The sequence below is a fragment of the Patagioenas fasciata genome, chromosome 8, assembly GCF_037038585.1.
Source record: "Patagioenas fasciata isolate bPatFas1 chromosome 8, bPatFas1.hap1, whole genome shotgun sequence".
NCBI lineage: Eukaryota > Metazoa > Chordata > Aves > Columbiformes > Columbidae > Patagioenas > Patagioenas fasciata.
Window position 1 is genome coordinate 8,981,011 of NC_092527.1, and position 23,746 is coordinate 9,004,756.

At 38.8% G+C, this 23,746-nt stretch overlaps 2 protein-coding genes across 12 annotated transcripts in view; one reads left to right on the forward strand and one right to left on the reverse strand.

The window, feature by feature from the left end:
- Positions 1 to 808: 808 nt before the first annotated feature.
- HNRNPH3 (heterogeneous nuclear ribonucleoprotein H3) lies at positions 809 to 7,313 on the reverse strand. Of its 5 annotated transcripts, none has more exons than XM_065843089.2 (10): positions 7,151 to 7,313; positions 5,746 to 5,882; positions 5,082 to 5,220; positions 4,390 to 4,532; positions 3,847 to 3,933; positions 3,381 to 3,499; positions 2,036 to 2,171; positions 1,688 to 1,768; positions 1,517 to 1,603; positions 809 to 1,224 (listed from the first exon to the last, which is right to left on the reverse strand). In XM_065843089.2, the coding sequence occupies exons 2-10, from the start codon at positions 5,861 to 5,863 to the stop codon at positions 1,148 to 1,150; spliced, it is 987 nt and encodes a 328-aa protein (XP_065699161.1). In that variant the 5' UTR covers positions 5,864 to 5,882; positions 7,151 to 7,313; the 3' UTR covers positions 809 to 1,147. The 5 variants fall into 5 exon arrangements, with proteins under 5 accessions (XP_065699161.1, XP_065699159.1, XP_065699162.1 ...); XM_065843087.2 differs by having other exon boundaries at positions 4,345 to 4,532; positions 7,151 to 7,312; XM_065843090.2 differs by having other exon boundaries at positions 809 to 1,259; positions 4,345 to 4,532; positions 7,151 to 7,312.
- Positions 7,314 to 7,466: 153 nt separating this feature from the next.
- Positions 7,467 to 23,746, forward strand: part of PBLD (phenazine biosynthesis like protein domain containing) — a 105,511-nt gene continuing 89,231 nt past the window's right edge. For 4 of the 7 annotated variants that reach the window (XR_011740233.1, XR_011740234.1, XR_011740235.1 and 1 more), the window contains exons 1-8: positions 7,469 to 8,141; positions 10,428 to 10,527; positions 13,904 to 14,002; positions 14,541 to 14,650; positions 14,802 to 14,831; positions 15,336 to 15,424; positions 16,657 to 16,835; positions 18,626 to 18,688. Coding sequence is in view for 3 of the 7 variants with exons in the window: in XM_065843092.2 (XP_065699164.1) it covers positions 8,058 to 8,141; positions 10,428 to 10,527; positions 13,904 to 14,002; positions 14,541 to 14,650; positions 14,802 to 14,831; positions 15,336 to 15,424; positions 16,657 to 16,835; positions 18,626 to 18,688; positions 22,206 to 22,318 (867 nt within the window). In the remaining 4 variants the exon portion in view is untranslated. Of the gene's footprint in view, positions 8,142 to 10,427; positions 10,528 to 13,903; positions 14,003 to 14,540; positions 14,651 to 14,801; positions 14,832 to 15,335; positions 15,425 to 16,656; positions 16,836 to 18,625; positions 18,689 to 22,205; positions 23,300 to 23,746 lie in introns of those variants that run through there. The other 3 variants (XM_065843094.2, XM_065843092.2, XM_065843093.2) reach the window with 3 other exon arrangements.

Genomic DNA, 23,746 nt, shown 5'->3' on the forward strand with positions numbered 1-23,746 from the left:
AGGCATTGAGGACAAAGCAGTTAATTTAGGAAGTCACACTGGCTCAGAAGAATAAATACCTTTCATTACACATCAGGTAACGTTAAGTGTCTTCAAACAATAGTTTGTTACTTATCTTACATGTCACAAATGCACAATAAGTTTTATCGACATGTTTGGGTTGTATTATTTAACAAGTATTTGGCTTAGATTTTAGAAATACTTTGCTTGTAATGAGCTCATCCATACCGTGACTTGTCAAGTTTTGAACAAATGACAGATGAATCAGCTCTGTACAAGCAAAGGCTGAATCATGTTTAAATATAAGTTTCATGAAAGAAAATCTTTCTTCCAAATTCCCCACTCTTCCCAAGAGTAGTGTTTGTGAAAACAACACTATGTTGCTAGCTTCAAATGAACTAGTACTTCACCTATTTCATGTTCGCCAAAAGCTGTGCTAGAGTTTTAGCTTGCTTTGCAAGTTACATGTGCGAAATGCAGGATCAAGAGCTCTAGAGCAAAGCGTGGAAATAAACGTTTTGGCTTGGTGGAGGCACAAACCTTAGGCACTGCTCCTTGAGGCAGTTGTGCATTTGAAGATGATGGACTCTGGCAGCACAAGGCAGAAAGCTGCAACCACGACTTTCAGCCTCCATGACTGTACGCCACGTTGGAAATTGTTACATACAACTTAGCAAAAGGGTTTGGGAAATATTTGTTACCCAATAAACTACTCTATTCATCTACCTTTTTTCCCTTAAACAAGTGAATTTTTCAAACTCTTTCACTACACCAAGATTACATAGAACTGAATCAGTGTTCATAGGAGTTACAGTACAACCACCTTTATTGAACCATAGTACAACATCTTAAACCGACTGTAGTCTTGAATATGTAATACATCCTTAGGAGTAACTAGTATAAAAAGTATCAACATCAGTGGTTTGAATATAAAAATTTATTTAAAGTCAGAGTATGCAACAAATAAAACCTACAGAAAACAGATTTTCCCATCACAATCTGTTGCTTACCAAATAATATTGTGAAAACACATTCCTTCAGTCATTATAAAGTTCTTAAAATACAAAAGAAATTAAATTTTGTAAGAAAGTCTAGTAGACCAGAGACTGTTTCTTCCAGATGTTTTGCAGAAGCAAGGCTATATCCTTCAATACATCCCACGCCATCCTCCTCCACCCATACTGCCTTGCCCATAGTATCCTCCACTATTTCCACTGCCACGACCTGCAAACAATTGACACAAGGTCACGCATACATACCTTGAAAAAAGAAAAAATGTGATGGGTAATATGGAACAATTGAAGATGACTTAACTTATACTAAAATAACACTATTCTTGTAAACAAGCATTTGGTGCAGTAGCAAAATGCAGAAAACCCCAAGTGATTTACAGTTTCAATTAAACCACCTCCCCCTCCTCCCAGCACAAAGCCCACCGCCCTTTCCCTATCATTTGTCCAAGACAGACATCAGCAATACTTCCACAAAAAGAGTATAAAACAGAATGTTTACTTACTGTATCCGCCCAAGCCATCGGGAGTTCCATATCCGCCGCTGTAATTGCTGCCCATTCCCATTCTACCAACCGAGCCATAACCTTGATCTGAAAAGCAGAAAGTGCATTGTTACAAGATGGGAACTCGCCAGACATGGCAAAGCGTCAGCTCAGTCTGGGGCTGATGCATACCCATTCCATCTCTGCCATAGCCTCCCATGCCAGAACCACCTCCAGCAGTTGAATTCAGGAATAGCTCAATATATCGATGTTCTGTAGGAAACAAAAAAAAGCTTTTGTATTTTGTTTCAGAAACCAGAAACAAAGAGCTACAAAGCCAAAACCCCCACCTTACAACTAACAGAAGCCCACAAAAAGTGAGTTCGAAATGCGATAAACAGCAAAAAGTCTTAATCTGATTTGTGTATTTACTGCACAACAACTTAAGTTAAATGCAGTCTAAACCCTTACATGCAGGTTACCCTTATATACCCTGCTAAAGCCTGGCCAATGAAAGCTGCGAGGCAACACTATACTCACGCATGTGATTTTTATCCTTAGACATGGCAGCTACTGCATCCTCATGTGTTACAAATTCCACATCTGCCTCTCCTGTGGCTCTTCCATCTGCTCCAATATCAATGTGAACTCTTATAGGGTTCAATGGTGAGAAAAACTAATAAAAACAACAACAAAGTCACATTAATGCAGAATTCAAGCAGGTACTTTTTTTTCATCCCTGTAGTTAGCAGAGCACCACATTAATTTCATCTCATCCTACCACATAAATGTAATGACTAATTTCGAAAGTATTACTTCGTAATAATGGACCTTCAACACTACATCAATCTACACTTAAAATCTGTTATTATTATTACAGAACTTGAAGAGCTCCAGCTCCAGAGCTTACAGAGCTTTCTTTAAAAGCAAAGGTACAAACAAAAATTCCTGCCAACACATTTCACTGTAAATAACAAGTTCTTATATGATGCCATCCTGGAAAAGGAAAAAAATTACTTTGGTTTTGAAGAAGCAGAGACAAATACATTTCTCAAAGCAGGGACATTTTAATGGAATTCAAAAAAAGATGACTGTCTTCCTAGCTACAGAACTTCAAGATCCAGTGGTATTTCTGACCAACAGCCTTCTTCCCAAGCAGCTTGTGCAAACAAACCCCTGATATACTATTCACATACTACTCATCAATTTGCAATAACACTCCGAATCAAAGCCTGTAGTCTGGCCCTTGTTCTCAGTCTTTAGACTTAAGAAAACAAACTGATGAGAGGCTGTGTTTAATCCAGGCCTTATATCCCAGAAACACTTTTTCTCCTACAAACTCATCTATAATGACACAAGAATGTAGTGTCAAAATCTTGTAGATGTGCATTTATCTGCCACCCTGATCTCTTACGAGTAACGGATACCATCCCCTCTAACTGAACACAACTCCCTACAGTCTTCCCACCGTGTCCTTCCTCAATTAAGTCTCAGATCAACATACAAATATACAAACCACAACAAAGCTTCACATCTGCTATTGTTGTTCTTCAGGTAAACTTCAGAAAGCCGTAAATGAGGATACTGATTGCAACAACCATTCTCTCTCCAATGCAACTTTTATGGAAATGAAAATGCAGAGAGTATGGAGATTAATGTTAAATACAGTTTGGCTGACTTCTTCAGTAGTCTTACCTCAGACATTACCTTTATAAAACCTCGTTTACTACTAAACTTTGTCAAACTCACATAAAGGGCTGTGACTTGAGTTTGCAGATATACCAGAGCTAACAATCACTTGAGAACTTTAACAGAGTTTGGAATAGGAGAGATAAGAACAAGCCAACTCTTGGCACTAGAAAGCCCCTTTTCCCACTGTACTTACATTAGCAATATCATTTTCTGTTGCTCGAAAGGGCAGTCCTCTCATGTGAACAAAATGACCGCCACCATGGAAACCCGACCCTGTATCTCCAGCTCCACCATAGCCATGTCCTCCCATGCCTGTTAAAAAACCCAAAACAAAACCATGCACCTCTTAGTCCACTGTGAACAGCCAGAAAAGTCATTACTACCTTTCTTCTGAAAGCATGGACTTTATACTGAATGTACAATGTTCATACTTCCCATGTACCAACCCAAACATTTAACCAGAAGATAACTTAAGCAATGCATCTACCTTTTCCCAAGATTCCCTAATTCTCGCCCCACCCCCTTTTAAACAATCTTCATCCTTTACAAATAACCTAGTGAAGATAACTATTATTTCTGTCTTGGAAATACTGTGTCTTACAAGTCAAATAATAAGAAAATATTTTTAAACAAACTATGAAAAAAAAAAAAATTGTTACCTCTGCCATCCCTCATTCTGTCATCATAGCCATCATTTCCATAGCCATAGTTGTTATAGCCACCGTAATCATCAAAGCCACCATATCCTGTGCCAATAGAGAGAAAGGACAGAATGATTATATTACCACTCAAAATTGACAGAGCAATGCACAAAAGTCAATTTTTCAGTCTGTGGCACCCAGAAGTTTCTCAACAGCCTCTACAGACTGTTAGACCTGGATTTCTGAATAGAATGCAAATGCAAATTTCCTTTTATGTAATAAAAAGACTAAAACATGCAAGTGAGAAATCAAATTCTGCTGAATATACAGTTTCCTTATTATTTCCATTAATCTTAAATAAGCCACATTTTTTGACACATTACAAGTAAAAAAAATTTTGAGAGAAGTGTGTCAAACCTAACAGGTACTGCAGCTACTGCCATTTCTGTATTTCTTGACTAAAATGTCAGAAACATGACACTGACAACAGAACCTCCATTCATTAGATAAACATACCACCGTCATATCCACCACCTCCTCGACGCATTCTGTCATACATACTTCCACGCCCAGCTCCATAATAACCCCCTCTTCCTCCTAATGGTCTATCATATGGTCCAGGTCGTTGTTGTCCCATCATTCTTCTTGGCATGTCAGAGAATCCTCTGATTTCGCTCTTACTACTTTTGAAGATTTCAATATATCTAATAAAAGAGGATTTTCAAGGTACCAATAAGAATACATGCATAAGCTGTCTGAATATTATAAAAGGCCACACTACGTTTTCTAGATCTAAATGAACAATCCAATAGAAGTGACTAGACATACCATAGAACTTAAGTTTCTCCTCAAAACTGTAAGAATCTTAAGTGTATTAAAAAAAAAATCCGAAACACTTTACAGTGGTAAAAATTACTATGTGATAATTCTGGCTGTACAAATTAAGCATTTGTCTTTCAAGTATGAGAAACATACTGTTGAAAAACAACATCTAGCTATAGTAGCATTTATCACAAATTACCCTACACAAGAACGATCAAAACAATTTTCTGAGTTTAGCAAACTACCCAGAGCAATACTGTCTCCCCCACCCCCCAAATCTACTGCATTTCCCAAGTTAACTTAGGATCCATTAGAAAAATTCTTAAAAACACCCAGTTCCATATAATGGTCCCCAACCCCCCCAAAAGCATTACTGACCCACAACCCCCAAAAATAAAGATTTAACACCAGCCCAAACTCTCCATCCCCACCTGTGCCCTATTCTTTCCTTGTGTTTCCCCAGAGCATTTTCTGCTATCTCCTTTGAAGCAAACTGCACGAAGGCCTCCCCTGTGCTTCTCCCCTGGTAGTCCAGCGTCAATGTTATCCCATTTGGCACGATTTCCAACCCTTTAACCCAAGGACAAATAACCCCATCAAGGGGAACAGTGTTAAAGGCTGAAACATTCCCATCTGTAGCAAATACTTAAAGCATATCTAAACAAGAACAACAAAAAAAGAAAACCACCTTGTTTCCCCCATCTCCCAACAATACAAGCCAATGATCTTTCATTAAACATTTATGGATTTAGCCATATTTCTTTTCTGTTTATAAACTATGCAACAATACACCCCTCTATGTTACATGAAAAAAAGAGAGCTACCCATCAAGCAATTTATCTGATCCAAATGCTAACATTCAGGTTATCCCAATATGTGTAATATGTTTAGCACCTCGACAGAATTAGACACATACTGTGTTTTACTACATCTACGGTTATTCGTACTTCATTTAAAGGGTATAATTCTTACTTAAGCTAATTTAATACAATCCTTCCCACCCACCCCACTAACAACTATTACAAATTAAAATATGCAAAACATCATGTAAAAGATACAAAAGTAGTCACTATACTTCGACTCTACTAGAGGTACCTTGGAAAAACTGAACAATCTCTTCTTTGCTGCAGCCAAATGGCAGGCCTCGAAGTCGTACCACTGTTCCATCATTGGTTGTATCATTTGGCCCGTTATGTTTTCCAGTCCAGTCCATCTTTTATTCAAATCAAACCCTACAAAACCAAAAAAAAAACCCAACAACAAAAGGCAAAAACGTTGAGATCCCATCTATGCATAAGTCACTCCCCTCAAAGGCAATTTGGTAGTTTTTCTTCAGGTAACTGGTACTGTGGATAACGAGCTTTATTTCTGTTATGTATTTAAAGCAGTACTTCTTGCATCTGCAGCACACGCACCCCAAGCCACCGAAGTGACAGGGACACGGCAGGCAGAGCAGGCAGCACGTGGGCAGGCATGGCATAGAAAGCTCGTTATTTACTTAGAATACAATTAACATCCGTCCTCTAAGTTTTGTGGGTTGTTTAGTGTTTGGGGTTTTTTGTTTCTTTTTTTTAAGCATGACAGTTGAAGAAGAGTTAGGAACCACGCAACAGTTCCTGCGTGTAAACACAAGCCCTTTCTTTGTCTGCAAACAAAGCGCCAGGCTCATTTTTTTTTTTGTTTGGTTTTATTCTTTCCCCCCACCTTCGGGAGACACCGCCGCTGCGTTACCTTGAATGCCAAACAATGCCCCGGGACACGCCGGGACGCCCGGGGTGCAGCGGCCGGGCCCGCACCGGCACCGCGGCGGGGACGGGGCCGCCAGGCCCGCGCTGCGGGGGCGGCTCGCGCCGGCGCTCCGGCTCCCGCGCGTTGGCAGGTGCGCGCGCACCGCCCTCAGCCGGGGGGGGGCAGGGGTGTGAATGGAGGGGGCTGCGCCGGGAGCGCCCCACAAAAGGCCGCGCGGTCGCCGAGCCGCAACAACAAGTGAACGGTTACCGCCACCTCTATCAGGCGCGGCGTGACCCTCCTCCCAAGCCACGACGCCGGCGACATCGCGGCCCTGACCCGCTGCCCGCTCCCCGGCGCCATTTACCGCGCCTCCCCAGGGCCGCCCACTCCCGCGTCCCCGCTGCCGCCCGGCTCCCCACCGCGCCCCGCTGCCACCTCTCCGCCTCGGAGGAGCCGCCCGGCCTCCACTCGCGCAACTTCAGCCCCCCCCCGCAGCGCCCGGCCGCCACACACCGCTCTCCTGTGGCCGCCGCCGCCCTCAGCTCCACCACTCAAAATGGCGGCCGCGCACGGGAACGAGGCTCCGCGGAGCAGCGCCGCGCTGCCCCCTCCCCCCACCCTCCTCCAGCAGCGCCATTGCCCTCGGCTCCCGCAGGCGGGCGCCGGCCCCAGCACCGGCTTCAGGGCCGCAGCTCCCGCTGTGACGGTCAGCCTGCCCGTAGGCGACTCGGCCGAGGCTCCCTCAGCCCACTCTTCCCTCTCCACTCACCAGAAGACCCTCACACACCCCTCGACGCGTCCCAGCAGGAGCTTCTGCCGGAGAAGAAGCTCCTTCTCGCCTGCAACCCGCCGGCGGGCTCACAACCTACGCAACCGAGACGGGCAAGTCGGCGTCCCGGCCGCGCAAATCTCGCGATAGCCACGCCGCGCTCCTCAGCCTGGGCGGGGCAGCCACCGGCACATGCGCGCGCCTGCCGGGGGCCGCGGTAGCCGCACATGCGCAGAACGGCCGTTCCCGCCTGTTCCTCTCACGGCCGCCGGCCTGAGGGGCGCCGGTGCGCACGCGCTGTAGGGCCGGCGGTCGCGCGGGCGCCGTGTTTGGCGCCAAGCGGCCTCTGGGCTAGGGGCGCGTGCGCGCGGCGGTCGCCTCTAACGGCTGTCGGGCCATCCTCTCACGCACGCGGCGCGGCGGGTGTGGGTCCCCTGCAGTGTGTGTGTTGGTCAGAGTGTTCGGCTCCCCCGGCTCGGAGGGGGCGGTTGTCCGCTGTGGCACACACGATGACTGCCCGCGTTCTCCTCGGCTTTGCAGCTGTGGGAAACCTGCGGCAGGCTGGGCCCAGGGCCCTCGCACAGCCCCTGCCTTCGTGAATGTCCCGCTTTGGGACAGGCTGCGCCGGACGCTGTGGTGGAGGGGCCCGTTAGAGCGTTCTGGAGTTCGTAGCAAGCGATGCAAGAGCGAGGTTAAAATCTGTGTTAAGAGGATTGAAAGCAGTGTTGAACGCTGGGGGAGTAGAAGGAGGCTTGAGTCCGTGCTCGGAAGTGACGGGATGGGGGGCGGGCGCTGGCTTCTGCCGTTAGGGAAATATTAATTAAGAGTTCTGAGTCCGTTTTGGGGTAAAACTGGCTAGAAAATACCTTGGAAAAAAAACCTGAAGGCTAAATAGGCGCAAACGACAATGCAAATCCCCACTTTTACAGTTGACGCATTTACAGACCGGCCATTTTCTGGTAATCCTGCGGCAGTTTGTCTACTTGAAAGTGTAAGTTTAAAAAAAAAACTATTTTATGAGGGTCTGCAGTGGCGTTTACCATTCTGTACTTGACCTCAGCACGCAGCAATGCGTCAGACTTTGCTCCTTTACTCAGGAGTTTTGCTAGCAAGTGTAGTTGCTGTTGCTCCAGAATGCAGAGAAATTAGCACTCCTTTCTCCATCAGAACGATTTCATACAAGATGTGGGCTTTTTTTGGTTGTTTGTTTATTATTATTTTAATTTTTTTTTGTTTGTTTTTGTTTTTTTTTAAGGAATATATCTCTTTTTTCTGAGTTAAGTAAAAAAGAAATGGCATACTTTCTTAGTGGATTTAGAATGAAATCTCGGAAAGGAAATGCAGTAACATACAATCGGTACTCAGTAGTTTTTGAATGAAGTTTTTGGGGTTTGTGTTGATTTTTTCCCTCTCCCTTTTTAAATTTTTTTTTCTTCCTCTCTTTATTTTTTTTCTCTTTCTATGGGAAGAAAGAGGGGGATTATAGACCCTCTGAGCCTTTCACGGGTAGTGTGTTAATTTCAGCTTTAGCCAAGTTTAAACAGTTTGTATTACTTCAAAATTGCATGGTAGTTGCAGTGCAATTGTCAGTAGTCATCGATGTGTTCTGAACAGTTGGTACTGATTGGTAAACTGCTGACAATTTCTACCACAATACTATTAAACTGCATTAGACATTTGTAGGCCTTATATTATTTGTATAGTAGCACTGGATGAAAATTGTGTGAAAATATATGTAGAACAGTTAAATCTGGTAGCTTTTACTGACAGTATGAATCCTTCTAAGTGTTCCTAAGCCTATCTAGAACTTAGACAATGCAGCCTACTTAACCAGATCAGCTAAAGCTATGGCTGAGAACATCTCACTTCAGAGGTAGTTTTGGCCCCCTAAATACTCCTTCTCAGAATGAACTTGCTTTAAAATTATGTACTTCCTATTGCATTTTTACATTAATTTTACTTTATTACGTTAATATATTGTGAGGACAACTTATTTGCATGTTGCCTTTGGAGTGTTGAAGTTTAAAGGTTTTTCTGCAGTACCTGGGGCTAGGGGCTTTAGTTTCAAAGTTAAAACTGAGATTCAGTTAAAGCTGAAATTACGCTTCTAAGCTTCAAGAAAGCATGGTGAAGCTAACAGCAATATTTCTGTTCTCTGTTCCCTTCAGAGTCTCAGCAGATGCCTTACAAAACCTGTTGGGAATAATGCAAGAATGGCAAAACAAGTCTTATCTGTCTTTCAGAAGTGCCACAGGATGGCAGTATTTCAATAAAGTTTTTTTTATAACACTTTGGTTGGCCTTTGTTCTCGTTTAGTGTCTTAGTATCTAATTGACAGTACTATTTTCCTGAGGAGAAAGGGTTGTTACTGTAAAAAAAATATGTGTTTTCGTTGTATAGAATAAACTCTGCAAATACAGGTCTAGGATACACATCAGCAATTGTTTTATATCTGTAGTAGGGGGTCATTGACTGAAAAGGACTAAAGTTATCAAGGGAAGTAAGTAAAGTTAGCAGGGCAAATTTTTATCTATCAGGAATTGAAACTGGCCAGGTCCACTCAGTACTTTGTTTCCTTCGTGTTTCAATATTTTAAAGACCAGGTTCTCAAACCTGGCCAGTCAGCATAATTGTGTGGAAAAAGCAACAGAACAAGGATGAAATAGGATTTTATATAGTCACTACAGCTCGTGTATCATGGAATCAATGTGCACTGGCTTAATTCTGCAGGCAGTTACAGAAAGATGTAGTAAGGTCCAGTATTTTGTTTTGTTTTGGTTTTGTTTATGTCCTCTTAGCTTCTACTGACTTAGCATATCATTCCCTTTGTTCAAAGAGCAGCATTGAGGATACCACTGTTAGTGCTGATCAGCCGTCATGAGCATTGCTACAGACCTCTTGCTGGCATGGATTTTTCAGAGTTAGAAGAGAGAGTTGTAGTTATTTTTAGATTATGTTAATAATGACTTCTCAGTGCGACTTTAATAATAACTTAAAAAAAAAAAATTGTGTTCATGAAGAGACTGAATTTTGTTTTTTTGGCGATTTTATTTTCCAAGAATTTGTAAACAGGACAGATGCTAGAAATGCCCATGTATCACAATGATTGAACTAGTTATCCCATTTTATTCTTAAAGTTTTTTTTACTCTTGGAATTTTGAACGAAACATTAATCTATGTTATATTATAATGGAAAATGAAATTACTGTATTTGACAGAAGATTTGATTCTGTCACTTTTGGCCTGCTTTTAACTGAATTTGTTGTTTCATCATTAGGACTTGAATGAAGATGTGCACCAAAAAATTGCAACAGAAATGAACCTTTCAGAAACTGCTTTCATCAGAAAACTGCATCCTGGAGATGACTTTACCAAAAGTGAGTGATTCTGTTTACCCACAAAAATCTCTTACAAGGGAACAGGAAGACACTGGGTGCATTTATAAGGAATGGTGATAATTTGAATGACAGCCAAAGCAAAATCTTGGAGTTGTAATGTATCTTACTTAATAAGCCTTTTGTGCATGCATTCTTTAAAGTAGTTGTACTCCATATCAAATTAATTTTACAATACACAAACATACATTATTAATAAATTAGATAATTTCCTTTAGTGTCTTTTACTAAATAAAAAAGTTGTACATAGAAAATCTCCTAAAATGCGATGCAAAGATCTTCAATTAATACTTCCATTACTACTAATAATCTCCTGAGATAATTTCTTATTATACAAGCAGAATAATAGAGATGGAACATGGGTATTCCATATGCACAAGACTGCGAATAGAGTAGAATCTGGTTTGGCCAGAAATCATCACTGGTGTAACTGCAAGCTATTATTTGAGTTTGTCACAAAATCTTGTAAACTGTCTGTGGAGCAAATACTGGAAAATGCAGATTTCCAACAAAACTGAGAAATCTGAAGTTGCCTAAATCAAGTGCATTAGGCTGCTTCTTTGGTTCCAGTGGAACTGGTATTCTTCGGTAGGGCATGTAATATGATGGGAGAGGAAACGGAGAGGCGCTAGACAAGACAGAAAATATCAGACAAAAACGTACTCTGGTCAGAATTGGTTTGTGGCTTAGTTTTCAGCTGAATCAGCTTGCTGAATCTGCTCGCTTTGCAGTTGTGTGGTGGCATGAGCCAAGGGGCTGGAATCCCACTAACCTGGAGTTACATTCCTGGTTAAGGTATTGTGATGGCATGCCCTCGCTTTGATATGACATAATGACAGAGAGAGAGAAACAGCTTTGGGATTATTGGCTGTCTGAAAGAGGCCCTAGAGCAGAATGCAGAGAAACTGTTCTGTATCATTTGATTGCTTGTTCAGGGACTGTTTTGTACAGTCTCTGTAATTAAAGAGGGTTTTCCTAAAGTATTAACCATCATCGCTTATTCCTATTGTTAATGAATTGGAATTTGTTTAAGAGTTAGACTAATTGCTTGAATCAAGAAGTGATAATAGTTTTCATTTTTCGTGTTAGCACCTTGCCAATATGCTTAACACATTTATTTCCAAGTCATCCATATCGAACAGTATATAAAATGCCATCATCTTTCTTGTTAAAGTGCTTTTGATATTAAAGGGACTAGAGTTTGTGACATCAGACCCACACAGCTGCCAAAGAGGTGCACAATTTTTTGAAGGAATTTAGTCACTGAGCTATACCTGAGAATGTATGTATTGAGGGGGCGTGGGAGTGAGAGACCAGGAACATCAGAATGGCATTTATGAGACTATCATCTGCTTCTGGAACATTAATTGGTCTAATAATGGTTCCTGGACAAAGAGTATGTTTTTGCAGAAATATGAGTTTGTGATGAGTGCATTTCATTTAATTTTTAAAAATCTACTTTATTTTAGGGATACATTGGTTTATGAGAGTACAAAAGATCTTCTCAGTCTGAGTACAGCTGTATGTCTCAAGCATCCAGGCAGGTGTTCTGGGTTGCAGAGCTTGTCTGTCTCCAGTTGGTCGTGGCTGCCTCCATTTCCTTCTGCTTCCAGCCACAGTTTCCACTTGGAGAGTGAATTAGCACCACAGGGCAGGCTCACAGCTGGGTTCTGTGTCTGCCCCATCTCAGAGTGCTTCTCTGCCACATCCATTAGTTTCATCCACTTGGTTTTGTTGGGATTCTATTTGTTTTCATTAGATAGGGGACTCTGACTTTGATGCACTATTTTTTCACAGAGACAATGACAAGACTTGTTTGGGCTTTTTTTTTTTAAAATATCATTTCTTTCTTTTGTACCTTTTAGTTATGCTTGTATGGTAATTATTCACTTGAAATATATTTTTGTAAGCATTATCTTAAATGTCCTGGTGCAAGGACTCTGCAAAAGCTACAGTAAACCAAATATAGCACATTTGGGTTCTGTTTTTTTTGAACAACAGATAGAAATATGATTTCTAGTTAAATGAAGGGTCAGTATTTATTATAGGCTTTTACCAGACTTGGCTGGTGGTTTAAATAAAATAATTCATAACAGACCTAGCTGTGATACAGATTCCAACAGAACTATCTTTGACCCCTAGAGGGTAACCCAGCCTGCAGGTGTCTGAAGATCATGACTGTGACTTTGTAGGACTTTGTGTTCTAAATTCTCTACTATTTAACAGATTACCACAAAATCACCACTAGCAAGTATACCTATGATTAATAAATATATACCTTGAGCTATTAGAACTTATTATTAGTAATCAGTAGTACAGGAGAAATTAGTAATAGCAGCCAGAAGTATATATGTATTTTACAGGTTACTAGAAACTTATTGCTAGTCAATAATCAAACTTATCAATAATATAACAGCAGATATACTTATGATAGAATACTTAAATGTAAAGGTATGGTACCAAACACATTAAATAGAGCCCAGAAGTGGGAGGACAAACCAAGCCTAGAGGGGGACCAGTAATAACAGAGTCTCACTTCAGAGGTGATCTGTGTCATGGAATTTGGAGTCAGCCATGTGTCCCCAGTAAGTGTCCATGATCTCATAGCAAGTTCATGCAGACCTGTTTAGGACAGGGAAAAATATATGCAGCACAGAAAGTCCTTAGAGAGAGAAGCTCGATTTTGGGTAAAAATTAATTTTTATATCCAGGAGACATAAGAGAACACAGGACACCACCACTTCAAGAAACCAACAGATGGTCTTAATTTCTATTTGTCACCTGAGACAGCCAATAGATGATGATGTTTTCTGTTCTCTCAGACCAATTTTTGTCTTTCCAGACTGTTCTGTTCTTTCAGTTAGAACAGGCAGTGGGAGTTGCCGATTCTTACTTTCTCAGGATGTTTTCCCCTTTGTCCAGACTATTTTTCACCTTTTCAGGTGATAAGTTGCTGTTGCAGTTTGTTTCTTTTGTGCTTACCATTGGTATGTCTGCATATCTCCCACTTCTAGCTAGCCAGCACCACTTCAAAGGTGCCAGCTGCACTTCTCAGGGATGCTTCTGGTTCACAGGCCTAGTTCCCAGGGCCAGCAGGCATCTTTACTCTGCAGCAGCTTTACTCTTGTAACAAAGTAGCTTTCCTCTTGTTAGTAATAGGCTGCTGGTTTTGACCTGACTTAAAAGCAATAGCTATTCCAAAAATTACTACAAAATAGGTTCCTAAAAGTGTGTTTAAGACCAAGGCTCATTATAACATGCATTTTGATTAACTGGTTGTCACTCTGTATACTTTTGAGATAAATTGAAGAAATTGACTTATTTCACTTAATAACACTAAATAATCTTTATTTTTAAGGTTCTTGCTTTGGACTCAGGTGGTTCACCCCAGCCAATGAAGTTCCTCTCTGTGGTCATGCTACACTTGCAGCAGCTGCTGTGTTGTTTCACATACGAAGTATATTTACAAGCTATTCATTACTATATCTTTGTAGAAGATTTGCTTCTAATTAAGTGACTTCTTTATTTCAACAACAAAGGCAACTAAATATGCAGAACGTTTAGTGAACACATATGGACATACCTTAGGTATTGTCTTCTACACTGTTCTGTAATTATAAGGTTTTAGCCTGGTGCTTATGGTTGGATTCTGATGCCCTACTATTATTCTTATTTAACAGAAATGCTAAATATGCAAATGTCATCTGGGAGAGGTAGAGTAGAATTTGATGAATAAGAAATATTGCTCTTTCTGTTTAAAAGAAATTCCCATGCATTGCAGGAATGTGCAGGAAAGATTCACTGGCAATTGCTATGTTTATTAGCCTCAGCAGATTATTTAATTGGGAAATTTGTCTTAGAATACAGGTTTACTGTAGTTACTATATTTTAGCTGCATAACCAACTTTTCCTGAATATTCTGAGCTACTCTAAGAGCTATGATAGATTGGATTCAAATTTTTATGTTTGATAATGTTGCGATTTTCTATCTCTAGAAAACACAAATGCAGTTCTCACATTTGTGACACTGAGTGGGGAATTAAAAGCCAGGCGAATGGAAGATCATATTGTCCTGGACTTACCACTTTACTTAACCTACCCACAGGTCAGTCTAAATTTTAGTTAATAAAGGCTTTCAGTAAAAAGTGTGTGTTTATGTTTGTATGTGCATGTAAGTATACCTGTCTGTCTAGAGTTGGATTAGATATATACATACATATGTTGTTATTTACAGTGTGGTGTTTTTTTTGTTTCAGCTACTTCAGGAAGTGGAAGACTTAATAAAGGTAAAAAAGCCCCTATATGTGGTTTTAGAAGCACATCTATAATAGCTATACTTACATATATTAAAATGGCTGAAAAGTGGCAGCATGGCATTGCTGATGTACTCGTGAATGTGAAACACAGAACTTTGAAGGTCTGAGTCATGCAGCTCAGGAAATGGAATTCTCAAAATGCTGCAGTTGAACTTTTTTCTCCCACTACCATGGACTGGAATGTCAGTATTTATTTCAGCTGCATTTTCAGCCTATTGAATGTATATGAGGGCAATCTAGTGTCCTTGCCCCTTTCTAAGTCCCTGCATTTCTTTCCAAATTGACATATACAGAGCTCTTAGAGCCTACCCTATCTGTTCATGCACTTAGTGCATTTACTTTTCTTGCTTACCTGTACTTGAGGGCTGCATGAAAGACCTTGTATAAACCCCGTTCTAACTAATGAAAATGTTAAGGAAATAATATTTTGTATTCAAATTACAATATTTTTGTCTCCTTTAACTTTCCCACTAGGCAGCCATTGGTGACATGGTTGTTCAAGATCTTCGTTATTCTCCTGACACAAAGAAACTCTTAGTCCGCCTCAGTGATGCTTATGAAAGGTGACTTTTTTTTTTTTTTTGTAATAATCAAGTGTGCAGAAATGGAGTCTCATTGTTTAACATCTACTCCTTACATGTTAGACTCTTTTATCTGGTTTTAAAAAGGTGGATATTAAAACCTCAAATTTAATCTCCCATGTTAAATACTTATTTTATCTTCCTATGTGAGCTTATTGAACCTGCAAAGTTGGCTAAGATCAATCGGAAGTCTATTTCCAGGAAAAGGAGGTGTAGGAAGCAGTTTTGATGGTGGTGTATTTTCCCCATCTGAGTAAAAAAATGATCCAGTAACCTAGGAGGAAATTAGAAGTCTTGCTTCTCAAGCAAAGAAGTAATAGTTGCATAGCTACAGAGACCTACTTGGTGAGGCAGGGCACATTGGCAGAATGCCATGGATTCTTACTTCCATTTGACTGTAATCTGTTTACATATACTTAACGCCATCATAAGTAGCTTTATAGAAGAATTTCCAATTCAAATAATTTCAAAGCATTTGTTCATCTCGGAGAGCTGAATTTCATTGTTAAGTCATGTATGATTTTGATATATATTGCCAAAACACTATTATTTTCACTTGAAGTTTGACCTTACTAATGTTTAAAGATTGGACTAATGGGGAGATAAAATAGCAAGTACTCAACTGAGAATATTTCTTACTGTTTCAGACTTAAGTTTGTAGGGAGGTATGTACAACTTCACAGACTTGTGACTGTGGTAGAGTGCTTAGAATCCTGTTGAAGATCTGAATGGTGTTAGTTGTTTGCTTGCTCTGAAAGGAGGTGGAGTGCTTACTCTTTGCATTCTGTAGTGATGAAGTATTTATTTCAATTATTAAATTGTTGAAACCAAAGTTAGTTGTTTGCTTGCTCTGAAAGGAGGTGGAGTGCTTACTCTTTGCATTCTGTAGTGATGAAGTATTTATTTCAATTATTAAATTGTTGAAACCAAAGTGTGCATTTTCATAGCTAATGTTGCAGAATGCTCTGTTTTCAAAAATAAATAGGAAATGCATGGCTTGAACTGTTTTCTCTGCTCACTCGATGTGTGTTATATTCAGGGTACTCCTCTGTCAAATGACATTGGGAGGACAATGCTAGGAATCTGGTCTCCTCTAACATTTTGCCATGTCGGTTTTGGGATTGTAGAGAAGACGATTATTTAGTTTTGTTTCTTTTCAGTACTTAATGTAAGACAAAAATATGGATTATTAAAATTCTATAATTATATCCAAGGTCAGTGTTGGAAGAACTGCAAGTGAATGCACAACGCTTCTTGTCAGCTGAAAAGACAGGAAAGGTGAAAGGACTCATACTCACTCTTAAGGGAAATTCCAGTGGAAAACATAAAGGCCATGATTTTTATTCCAGATACTTTGCACCTTGGTATGGAATTCCGGAAGACCCTGTTACAGGTATGTGTTTGTGTGATACGCGATTCTTACTCTTGTTTCAGTTCAATTAAAAGGTTCTTATTAAGCTTCATTAATCTGGTTTTGTACTTTGGAGTCTCTCTTCTGAATTACTGTTTTATATGGACAGCAGGAGTGTGCTCATTAAACCGAAAACATTAATGACCGATGCCAACTCATTCTTGCTGTCATCAGGCCAGATATTCCTGTGGTTTTTCTGGATCTTTTCCCTGAAGTATTCCAGTTAGAGAAAAGCGAGAGACTAGTTTGTTATTGAATGAATATTGCAGTAAAAGTTCATATCCACTTCTGTTGGTGTTTGTTCTCCTTTTTTTTTTTTGGTATGTATGTCAGCTGAGATCACCTCTAGTTTTCTGACACTTATTGTGGATATTCTTAGGCCTATGAATTATATGAGCTCAGCTAATTGTATATTTAGGGGCAGGAAGGCTAGTTCTCTGCTTGTTCCTTTGATGTTCCACTCAGAAGGTGTGATGATGATTGCTGATATGATTTGCTTAGCTACCAGTTAATCACACGTAAATTATCAGTCAGCTGAGAACTTGGTAAAAAATGCTCATTAAGTGTTTTGCTGAATACAGAGAAAACTTTCTTTGTTGGAATAATTCTAGTTATTCACCACTCCTAACAGTAAGAAAGGTTTATGAAGAAATATAACCCATGTATTTCAGGTTTGTGCTTTTTTTAAGCTTTCAGTCCTGCTTTCCTGATAAAGCCGAGGATGGAGTGTGGTAGACGTATCTAATCCCAGAGCTTATTCTTTAGGATTTTGGGGGAGACTAGTGTTGATATGTAGGAAAAGTTAGAAGTTTCCTGAATCTCCAAGATACTTCTAGGCTGGTTATAGCTCACAGTTGTTTGTCTTCCATCTTTAAGTGTCCTTTATTTTATAGAAATCTTTTGATGGTATTGCTGAAATATACTTTTAGCAGTGCTATGGCTTTATATTGTATTTCTTTTCTAATGATTTCTTAGTAATGCTACATGTCCTGGTGGCCTTTAGCCCTGATAATTATAGTTACTTCACAGGAAGGTTTCCAGAAGACTGTCTTTGATTGTAGCTGCTAATGTAGACTGAAGCAACATTTCTAGCTCTGAATTTGAGAAATCATCTTTTTAAGCCACTGCTGGTCATGAAACAAGAATCAATGTTTCAGTTTTCAGAAGCCGTGTTGAGAACTTAAATTTACCTCCTTAAGTTATGTCCTGATACTTACCAGCATTCAACACTGAAAAAAAAAACCCAGAGATTTTGTTGTGGAAACTGTTAGCAGAGGAAATGCTTTTGTTTTACACAGTGACTTCTATCCACCTGTTTCTATGCTTAAGAAATATCTAAAAGCCTGTTCAGATTTTTGATGGGTAGCTGTTTGTATTTCATTGAATTAACATAATGTTCAGATGAATAATATTTTGAATTTAATATTTTGAGATTCTGTTACTAGGAAACTTCAGTTTTAGTGAACAAACGAGTACTTTGGCTCAAGTATTTTAATTGGTACTATATGTTATTTTTACATGTTGTAGCTAATGGTGAAGCCCTTGCCTAGGCAAAATTTCAGTTGAAGCCAGAGGATGAGGAAGTAATACTGCATTTTAAATGAAATGTTAAAGCCTTAAGAGGCTGCACAGCAGACAGAACTTAGGTTTTCTTGCCCTAGACACAAACGTGGCACGTGATTTGTATAGAACATTTACACTTTGAATGTGCTTGCTCTATAAAGTAGTGATTTTAATATAATTCTATACTTTGTTTTCCAATTTCTTTTAAGGATCTGCCCATGCTGTTTTAAGTAGCTACTGGTCAGAGCAGCTGGGGAAGAAAGAAATGCTCGGTAAGAGAACCTGGTTTCTTGCAAAGCTGCCTGTTATGTAAAAGCTACTCACTGAAACAGTAAAGGTTACATTATTACTCCAATCCAAACTGTATCACTAACTCCCTATCCATTTGCTTAATATGAGTAGAATACTATGTCATATTTTGTGTGTGAAGTAATCTGTAAGAAATTGCTTTCTTTTCTATCCACCAACATGACACATCATACCTGCAGGGAATGTGAAGTCTCGGTTTCTGAATCATAACTGTCTGCAGTGAGTTTTTTATCTCAGCTTTTGGATTTTAGTTCTCATGACCTTTCATCATAAGTGAGGCTTGGTAAACTTCAGATGAAGGTGGTTTTGTGTTTTGACTGAATTTTACTTTTTGGTCTTTGAGGCTTGCACTTTAAGTATCAGGAAAATATATTGGTATTTTCATTCATGATGTGTACTTTTCAGTAGAATTTGGACAGTGTTTTCCTTTCCCCTCATGTATATTAAAATGAGATTGAAAAAAGTCTGATGTTTTTTGCCTGATTTTGGAGTTTTCTTTAGAATTACTCCAGATTAATCCTTTCAGTGACTTCTTTAGGAAAACTAGGGTTTAGAATAGCTAGTGCTATCACAGCTGGATAAGAAGAGATGTATTTTTAACATTCGAATTCCACTTACAGAATGTGCTTTATAAAAGAGATTTTTTTCTGCTTTGTGATACATCTGTGTATTTATGTATGAAGATCAGTTTTCCTTAGGATGATGATTTTTTTCATGGTAGCAATGAAGGATATAAGAAAAAATAATCACTTAATGTTACAAGAACAGAAAAATGTGACTGATGTTAAATAATAGAGACAAGATACGTGGACATTGTCAAATTCTGCTTGTTTGTGATTTTATTTGTAATTTTACTTTAAAATGATTAAGCCCTAAAGGAATATGAGATTACTGGATCTCTGAAGTCAAAGAACAGATTTATTGTTATTCTTTCAATCAATGCTTATTAGATCACATACTTATTGTTAAGCAAGAAACTGAAGAACTTGTTGGAAGAAAATGAAAAAATGTTAATACATGGCCACAGTAGATAAAGGGGCATTGGATGTCTCTTTGATTCTCATGTTTCTAGTGCTTTGCCAGAGAATGGAAGAACAACAGAATACGTACAAAATGCCCTAGTCCCTATCTGGTTCCCAAAGAGGGAGTAGGAGATTACAATTCTTTTGTGAACTTGACAACAATTTAATATTTGGTAACATTTAATTTAGAACAGAGATTGGGTCCTTGATCTAATAAGGTTCCTTGTCCATAAAAGTAAACACTTTTCCGAACAACTGCCTTGAATATAAGCCTTCTTATATTGGGTAAAATGAATCTCAAAATGGATTTTATTGAGAATGATAAACTCTTTAAAGGATCTGTTTGCTCTTCATTGCTCAGTATGGTAATCCACAATGACTGAGACCTTCTCCACTGTGAATTTAAGGAAAGGTTAAACATTCTGTTCAAAAAAATCTCATATTTGCATTTATGTCACACAAACATATTTTCTGAAGAGAAGAAACAGTCTTTGGTAATTCATCCTTATGGACTGGCTGTTTCTCCCAAGATTGTGACATTTTCCAATGTTAATGTGGAGTTTAAAACTCTTCCATGCCATCTATAGACACTGCGTCTTTAAGTAATCAGACAGGAATTCTCTCTCTATTTTTACGTGATACTTTCTATCTGTTCTGCATTTTCCTGTATTTTGTATGTACTATGGCATTTCCTCTTTTAGAGAAACTATCTCAAGCAGCAAAGGCAATTGATACTGTAATCAGCTTTTCTAATGTGTTTAGCACAAAAAAAAGTCCTATCTTCTGACAAGATAGTTTTCTGTTGATGTTGTTGTTTTTTAATATTTCGTGTGTATATGTCCTCAAACTTCTTTTGTGGTAGGAATTGTACAAAACAGATATAAGGAGAACAAGTTCATTTGACATCCGATCAACATGTGGTCTCTACCCGTGTTTATGAGAAATAACTTTTCCTTACATACACGTGACTGAGGGCTATCAGGTACTACTGAAGCAAATTCTGTTACTGAGGTTACTTGGAAAAGACGTCTGTCAGTCAAGAAGATTCCGTATCACCAAAGATTAATGAATAAGAGTATCTTATGACCTTTTAGAAACTATTGTGGTGGCTTCTGTAATATCCGATACCTTTTATTGCCAGAATAAAGGAGTATTTTTTCTATAAAATGAAAGATCTGTTAGTTACAAAACAGAACAGATCTGAAATAATATAAAAAATGAGGAACATTAAATCTATTGTCAGATCTCTCTGGGTATTGTGACCTCTAGGAGGTCAGCTGCATCTCTGCTGAAGTATCAGAGGTAATTTCCAGTGTTTGGGTTCTCTTCCTACTTTTATTAGACCAAATTGATGAACAACCACCATCCTCCTTAACTACAAAGAGCATTTTCCAGTCTTTTAACAAGGTGAAATACTTCATGATCTTTCTTGAAACTATGTGCATATCATTGAATTTAAGCTGAGTGTTAAATCAGAATTCAGTATCAGTCCTTGCCTTTTTTCATTTGAAAAGAGTCTGGAATATTTTAAAAAATATAATCTCTCATATCAGATATATAGACTTTCATAATTGCTAATGAATGCAGTACTTAGTAACGCTGTATCCAGCCCTTCACGTAATTCTTGTATTCATAGGATAACATTTATAAAAATGCATAAGGAATTTGATATAACTGAACATTATAGAGGGCTTTCCAGTTTCTGATCAAACAGTTGTGCAGCTTAAATTGGCGTACTTAACAAGTCTACAGGCTCAACATGCTAAGTGAGCATTATCATCCCACCTCTATGTGACTGAATAGTTTAGGCAAAAGTTTCATTTTGTAATTATTTACAAGTGGAAGGCTATTTCTACTTAAACTTTGTCCAGCCATATTAAATTATATATTCAGGATTACACAAATAAAGACCTGTTCCTGCCTGCGTAAGAATTTGGTCTCAGTTTGTGACAGCTGAAGCAACATCTATGTTTCTTTGTAGACTTTGTCCAGTGGCTACTAGAGTTTTGTTTACCCATTAGCTAAACACAACCTTTGAACCTAGTATCTACTTCAGATGTTTGATACTGGTAAAGTGGTTCTTCATTTTTATGCATATAATACCTAGTGTTCTTCCTGCTTACCTACAGAACCTGTCTATCGCATGAATGGGAGAACTCAAAACTTCTTTAGATATACCAAGGGAACTTGGTTAGCTACATCACAGCAAACTATCCTTCCCTACTTGTATTAACTAGCATCTTTGTCAGGTTCAATAGACAAGTTCTAGTCTGAGATACACCCTCAGCTGATCTCCATCCATAAAGACAATTCTTCTGGGGTGTCCCTGGTACAGTGCTTGCCCTGGTGTTGCTTGCTTTCTGGAGACAGAGGCCTCATTTCTCTGAGTTTTCATGAATTTTTAAATACTTTATGATCGATACTAGTTCTTTAACTGTGGATTCTTGTTTCCATTTAGCTTTTCAGTGTTCCCGCCGTGGAGGAGAGTTGAAGATTTCACTGCGTAATGATGGAAGAGTTGACATTGCTGGGCAAATTGCTATTGTATTAAAAGGAAACCTGACCTTATGAAGAAATTAACACTTAAAATTTTATCTCCCACACCTTCAAATTATTCTTCTTATACTGTCTATATCTTAGCTCTAGGCAGTGAATCACCACTGTCCTCAGAAGTCTTTGATTACTTATTGTCCAGTTAAAAAAATTACTTGATGAAAATACTTCTAGTCTTCAAGATCCTTGTTATTGTTCTCTTCAATTTCATCTTGCTACTTCATATGTGGACTGACTTCAGAAACTCTCCAAGGACAGCTATCTTGTTTTTCCGCTTTTAAATGATTCTTTCATTTATTTCCAAATTCCATGTTAAAAGCCATTTCTGTTTTCTTGATTGAAGCGTAAAGTTTTCTGATTGATAAAACAATCAGACTTTTTTCATATTCAGTCATTCTCCATGAAATCTGACTACAGTCCTTAAAAAAAGTCACCATATGTTGAAATGATGCTCATAAGTTCATTAATTTACTTGAATTAAAATATGAAAAAATATAAATTATTTAGAAATGTGTTTTATGGTTCCATTTTATGAACAGTATTTTTCAAAGATGAATAGTATTTCAGTGGTTTGTAGTACTGCTACTTAGTCAATATTTTCAATTAAACTTTTAGCAGAAATATTTGAGATTGACATAGCGATGCACATAAAACTGATTAAAATCTGAAATAAATCTTTATTGGTTACAGCAATATCATTTACTTTTCAAAGGCGGAAGATTTGCTCCTAAGTAAAATGTTTATTCTTTAGTTTTCTTCATGAAATGCACTGCTTCAGATTTTGTAATTTTTTCCTTTAGTGTTCTCTGGATTTATTTGGAATATTGAACTGTTTCAGTTAATCTGTCTAAAATTTGCTTTGAAAGCACTTTTGTCCTAAGCTTTACTTCAGTTCTTTTTCTTTGTAATATTTCAGGATGAAGTATTTTGAACTCAAAGGCATTTTCATACTGTGGAAACAGCTGGGTGTCATCCCCTTATAAATTACAAGGGACTTCATTGTGCCAAGTTCTCCTATTTCCAATTATTTTGAATTTTATCGTAACTTATGACTTACTACTTACTTAAGCCTGAATAGCTGGAGGCAAGTAACTGTGTAAGAATTTTAGGATTCATTTGAAATAAGTTTCTAGCTCCTGTTGCTGCACAGAACATACCAGAAATAATATTTAAATGCACTACAAAGCTCGAGAGCTAAATGGCAAGCAAAAGGAATCACCAAATGAAAATGCACGTTCTTCCTTCCATATTCAGTCTTGCTGGAGTTCATGGACCTGCAGTGTGGTTTATAAACATGGACTTACCATCAGATGCAAGACACTGCTGTGGAGGCAGTTTAACAGCAATGTTGCAATGGCACGTTTAGCAGCCACCTTGACCTTGCCTTCTCACAAAGCAAAGCGGTTGCTTTCTGGCTGGTGACCTAGATGCTGTCGAGGAGCAATG

Bases quoted from the DNA above. Each gene is read 5' to 3' on its own strand.
- HNRNPH3 (XM_065843087.2), bottom strand. From the start codon at position 5,863: ATGGACTGGACTGGAAAACATAACGGGCCAAATGATACAACCAATGAT. The intron at 3,500-3,846 runs GTAACAATTTTT...GTTTTTTAACAG, and splicing joins CAGAATGAGGGATGGCAGAG to GCATGGGAGGACATGGCTAT. The intron at 2,172-3,380 runs GTAAGTACAGTG...TGTTTTTATTAG, and splicing joins CAGAAAATGATATTGCTAAT to TTTTTCTCACCATTGAACCC.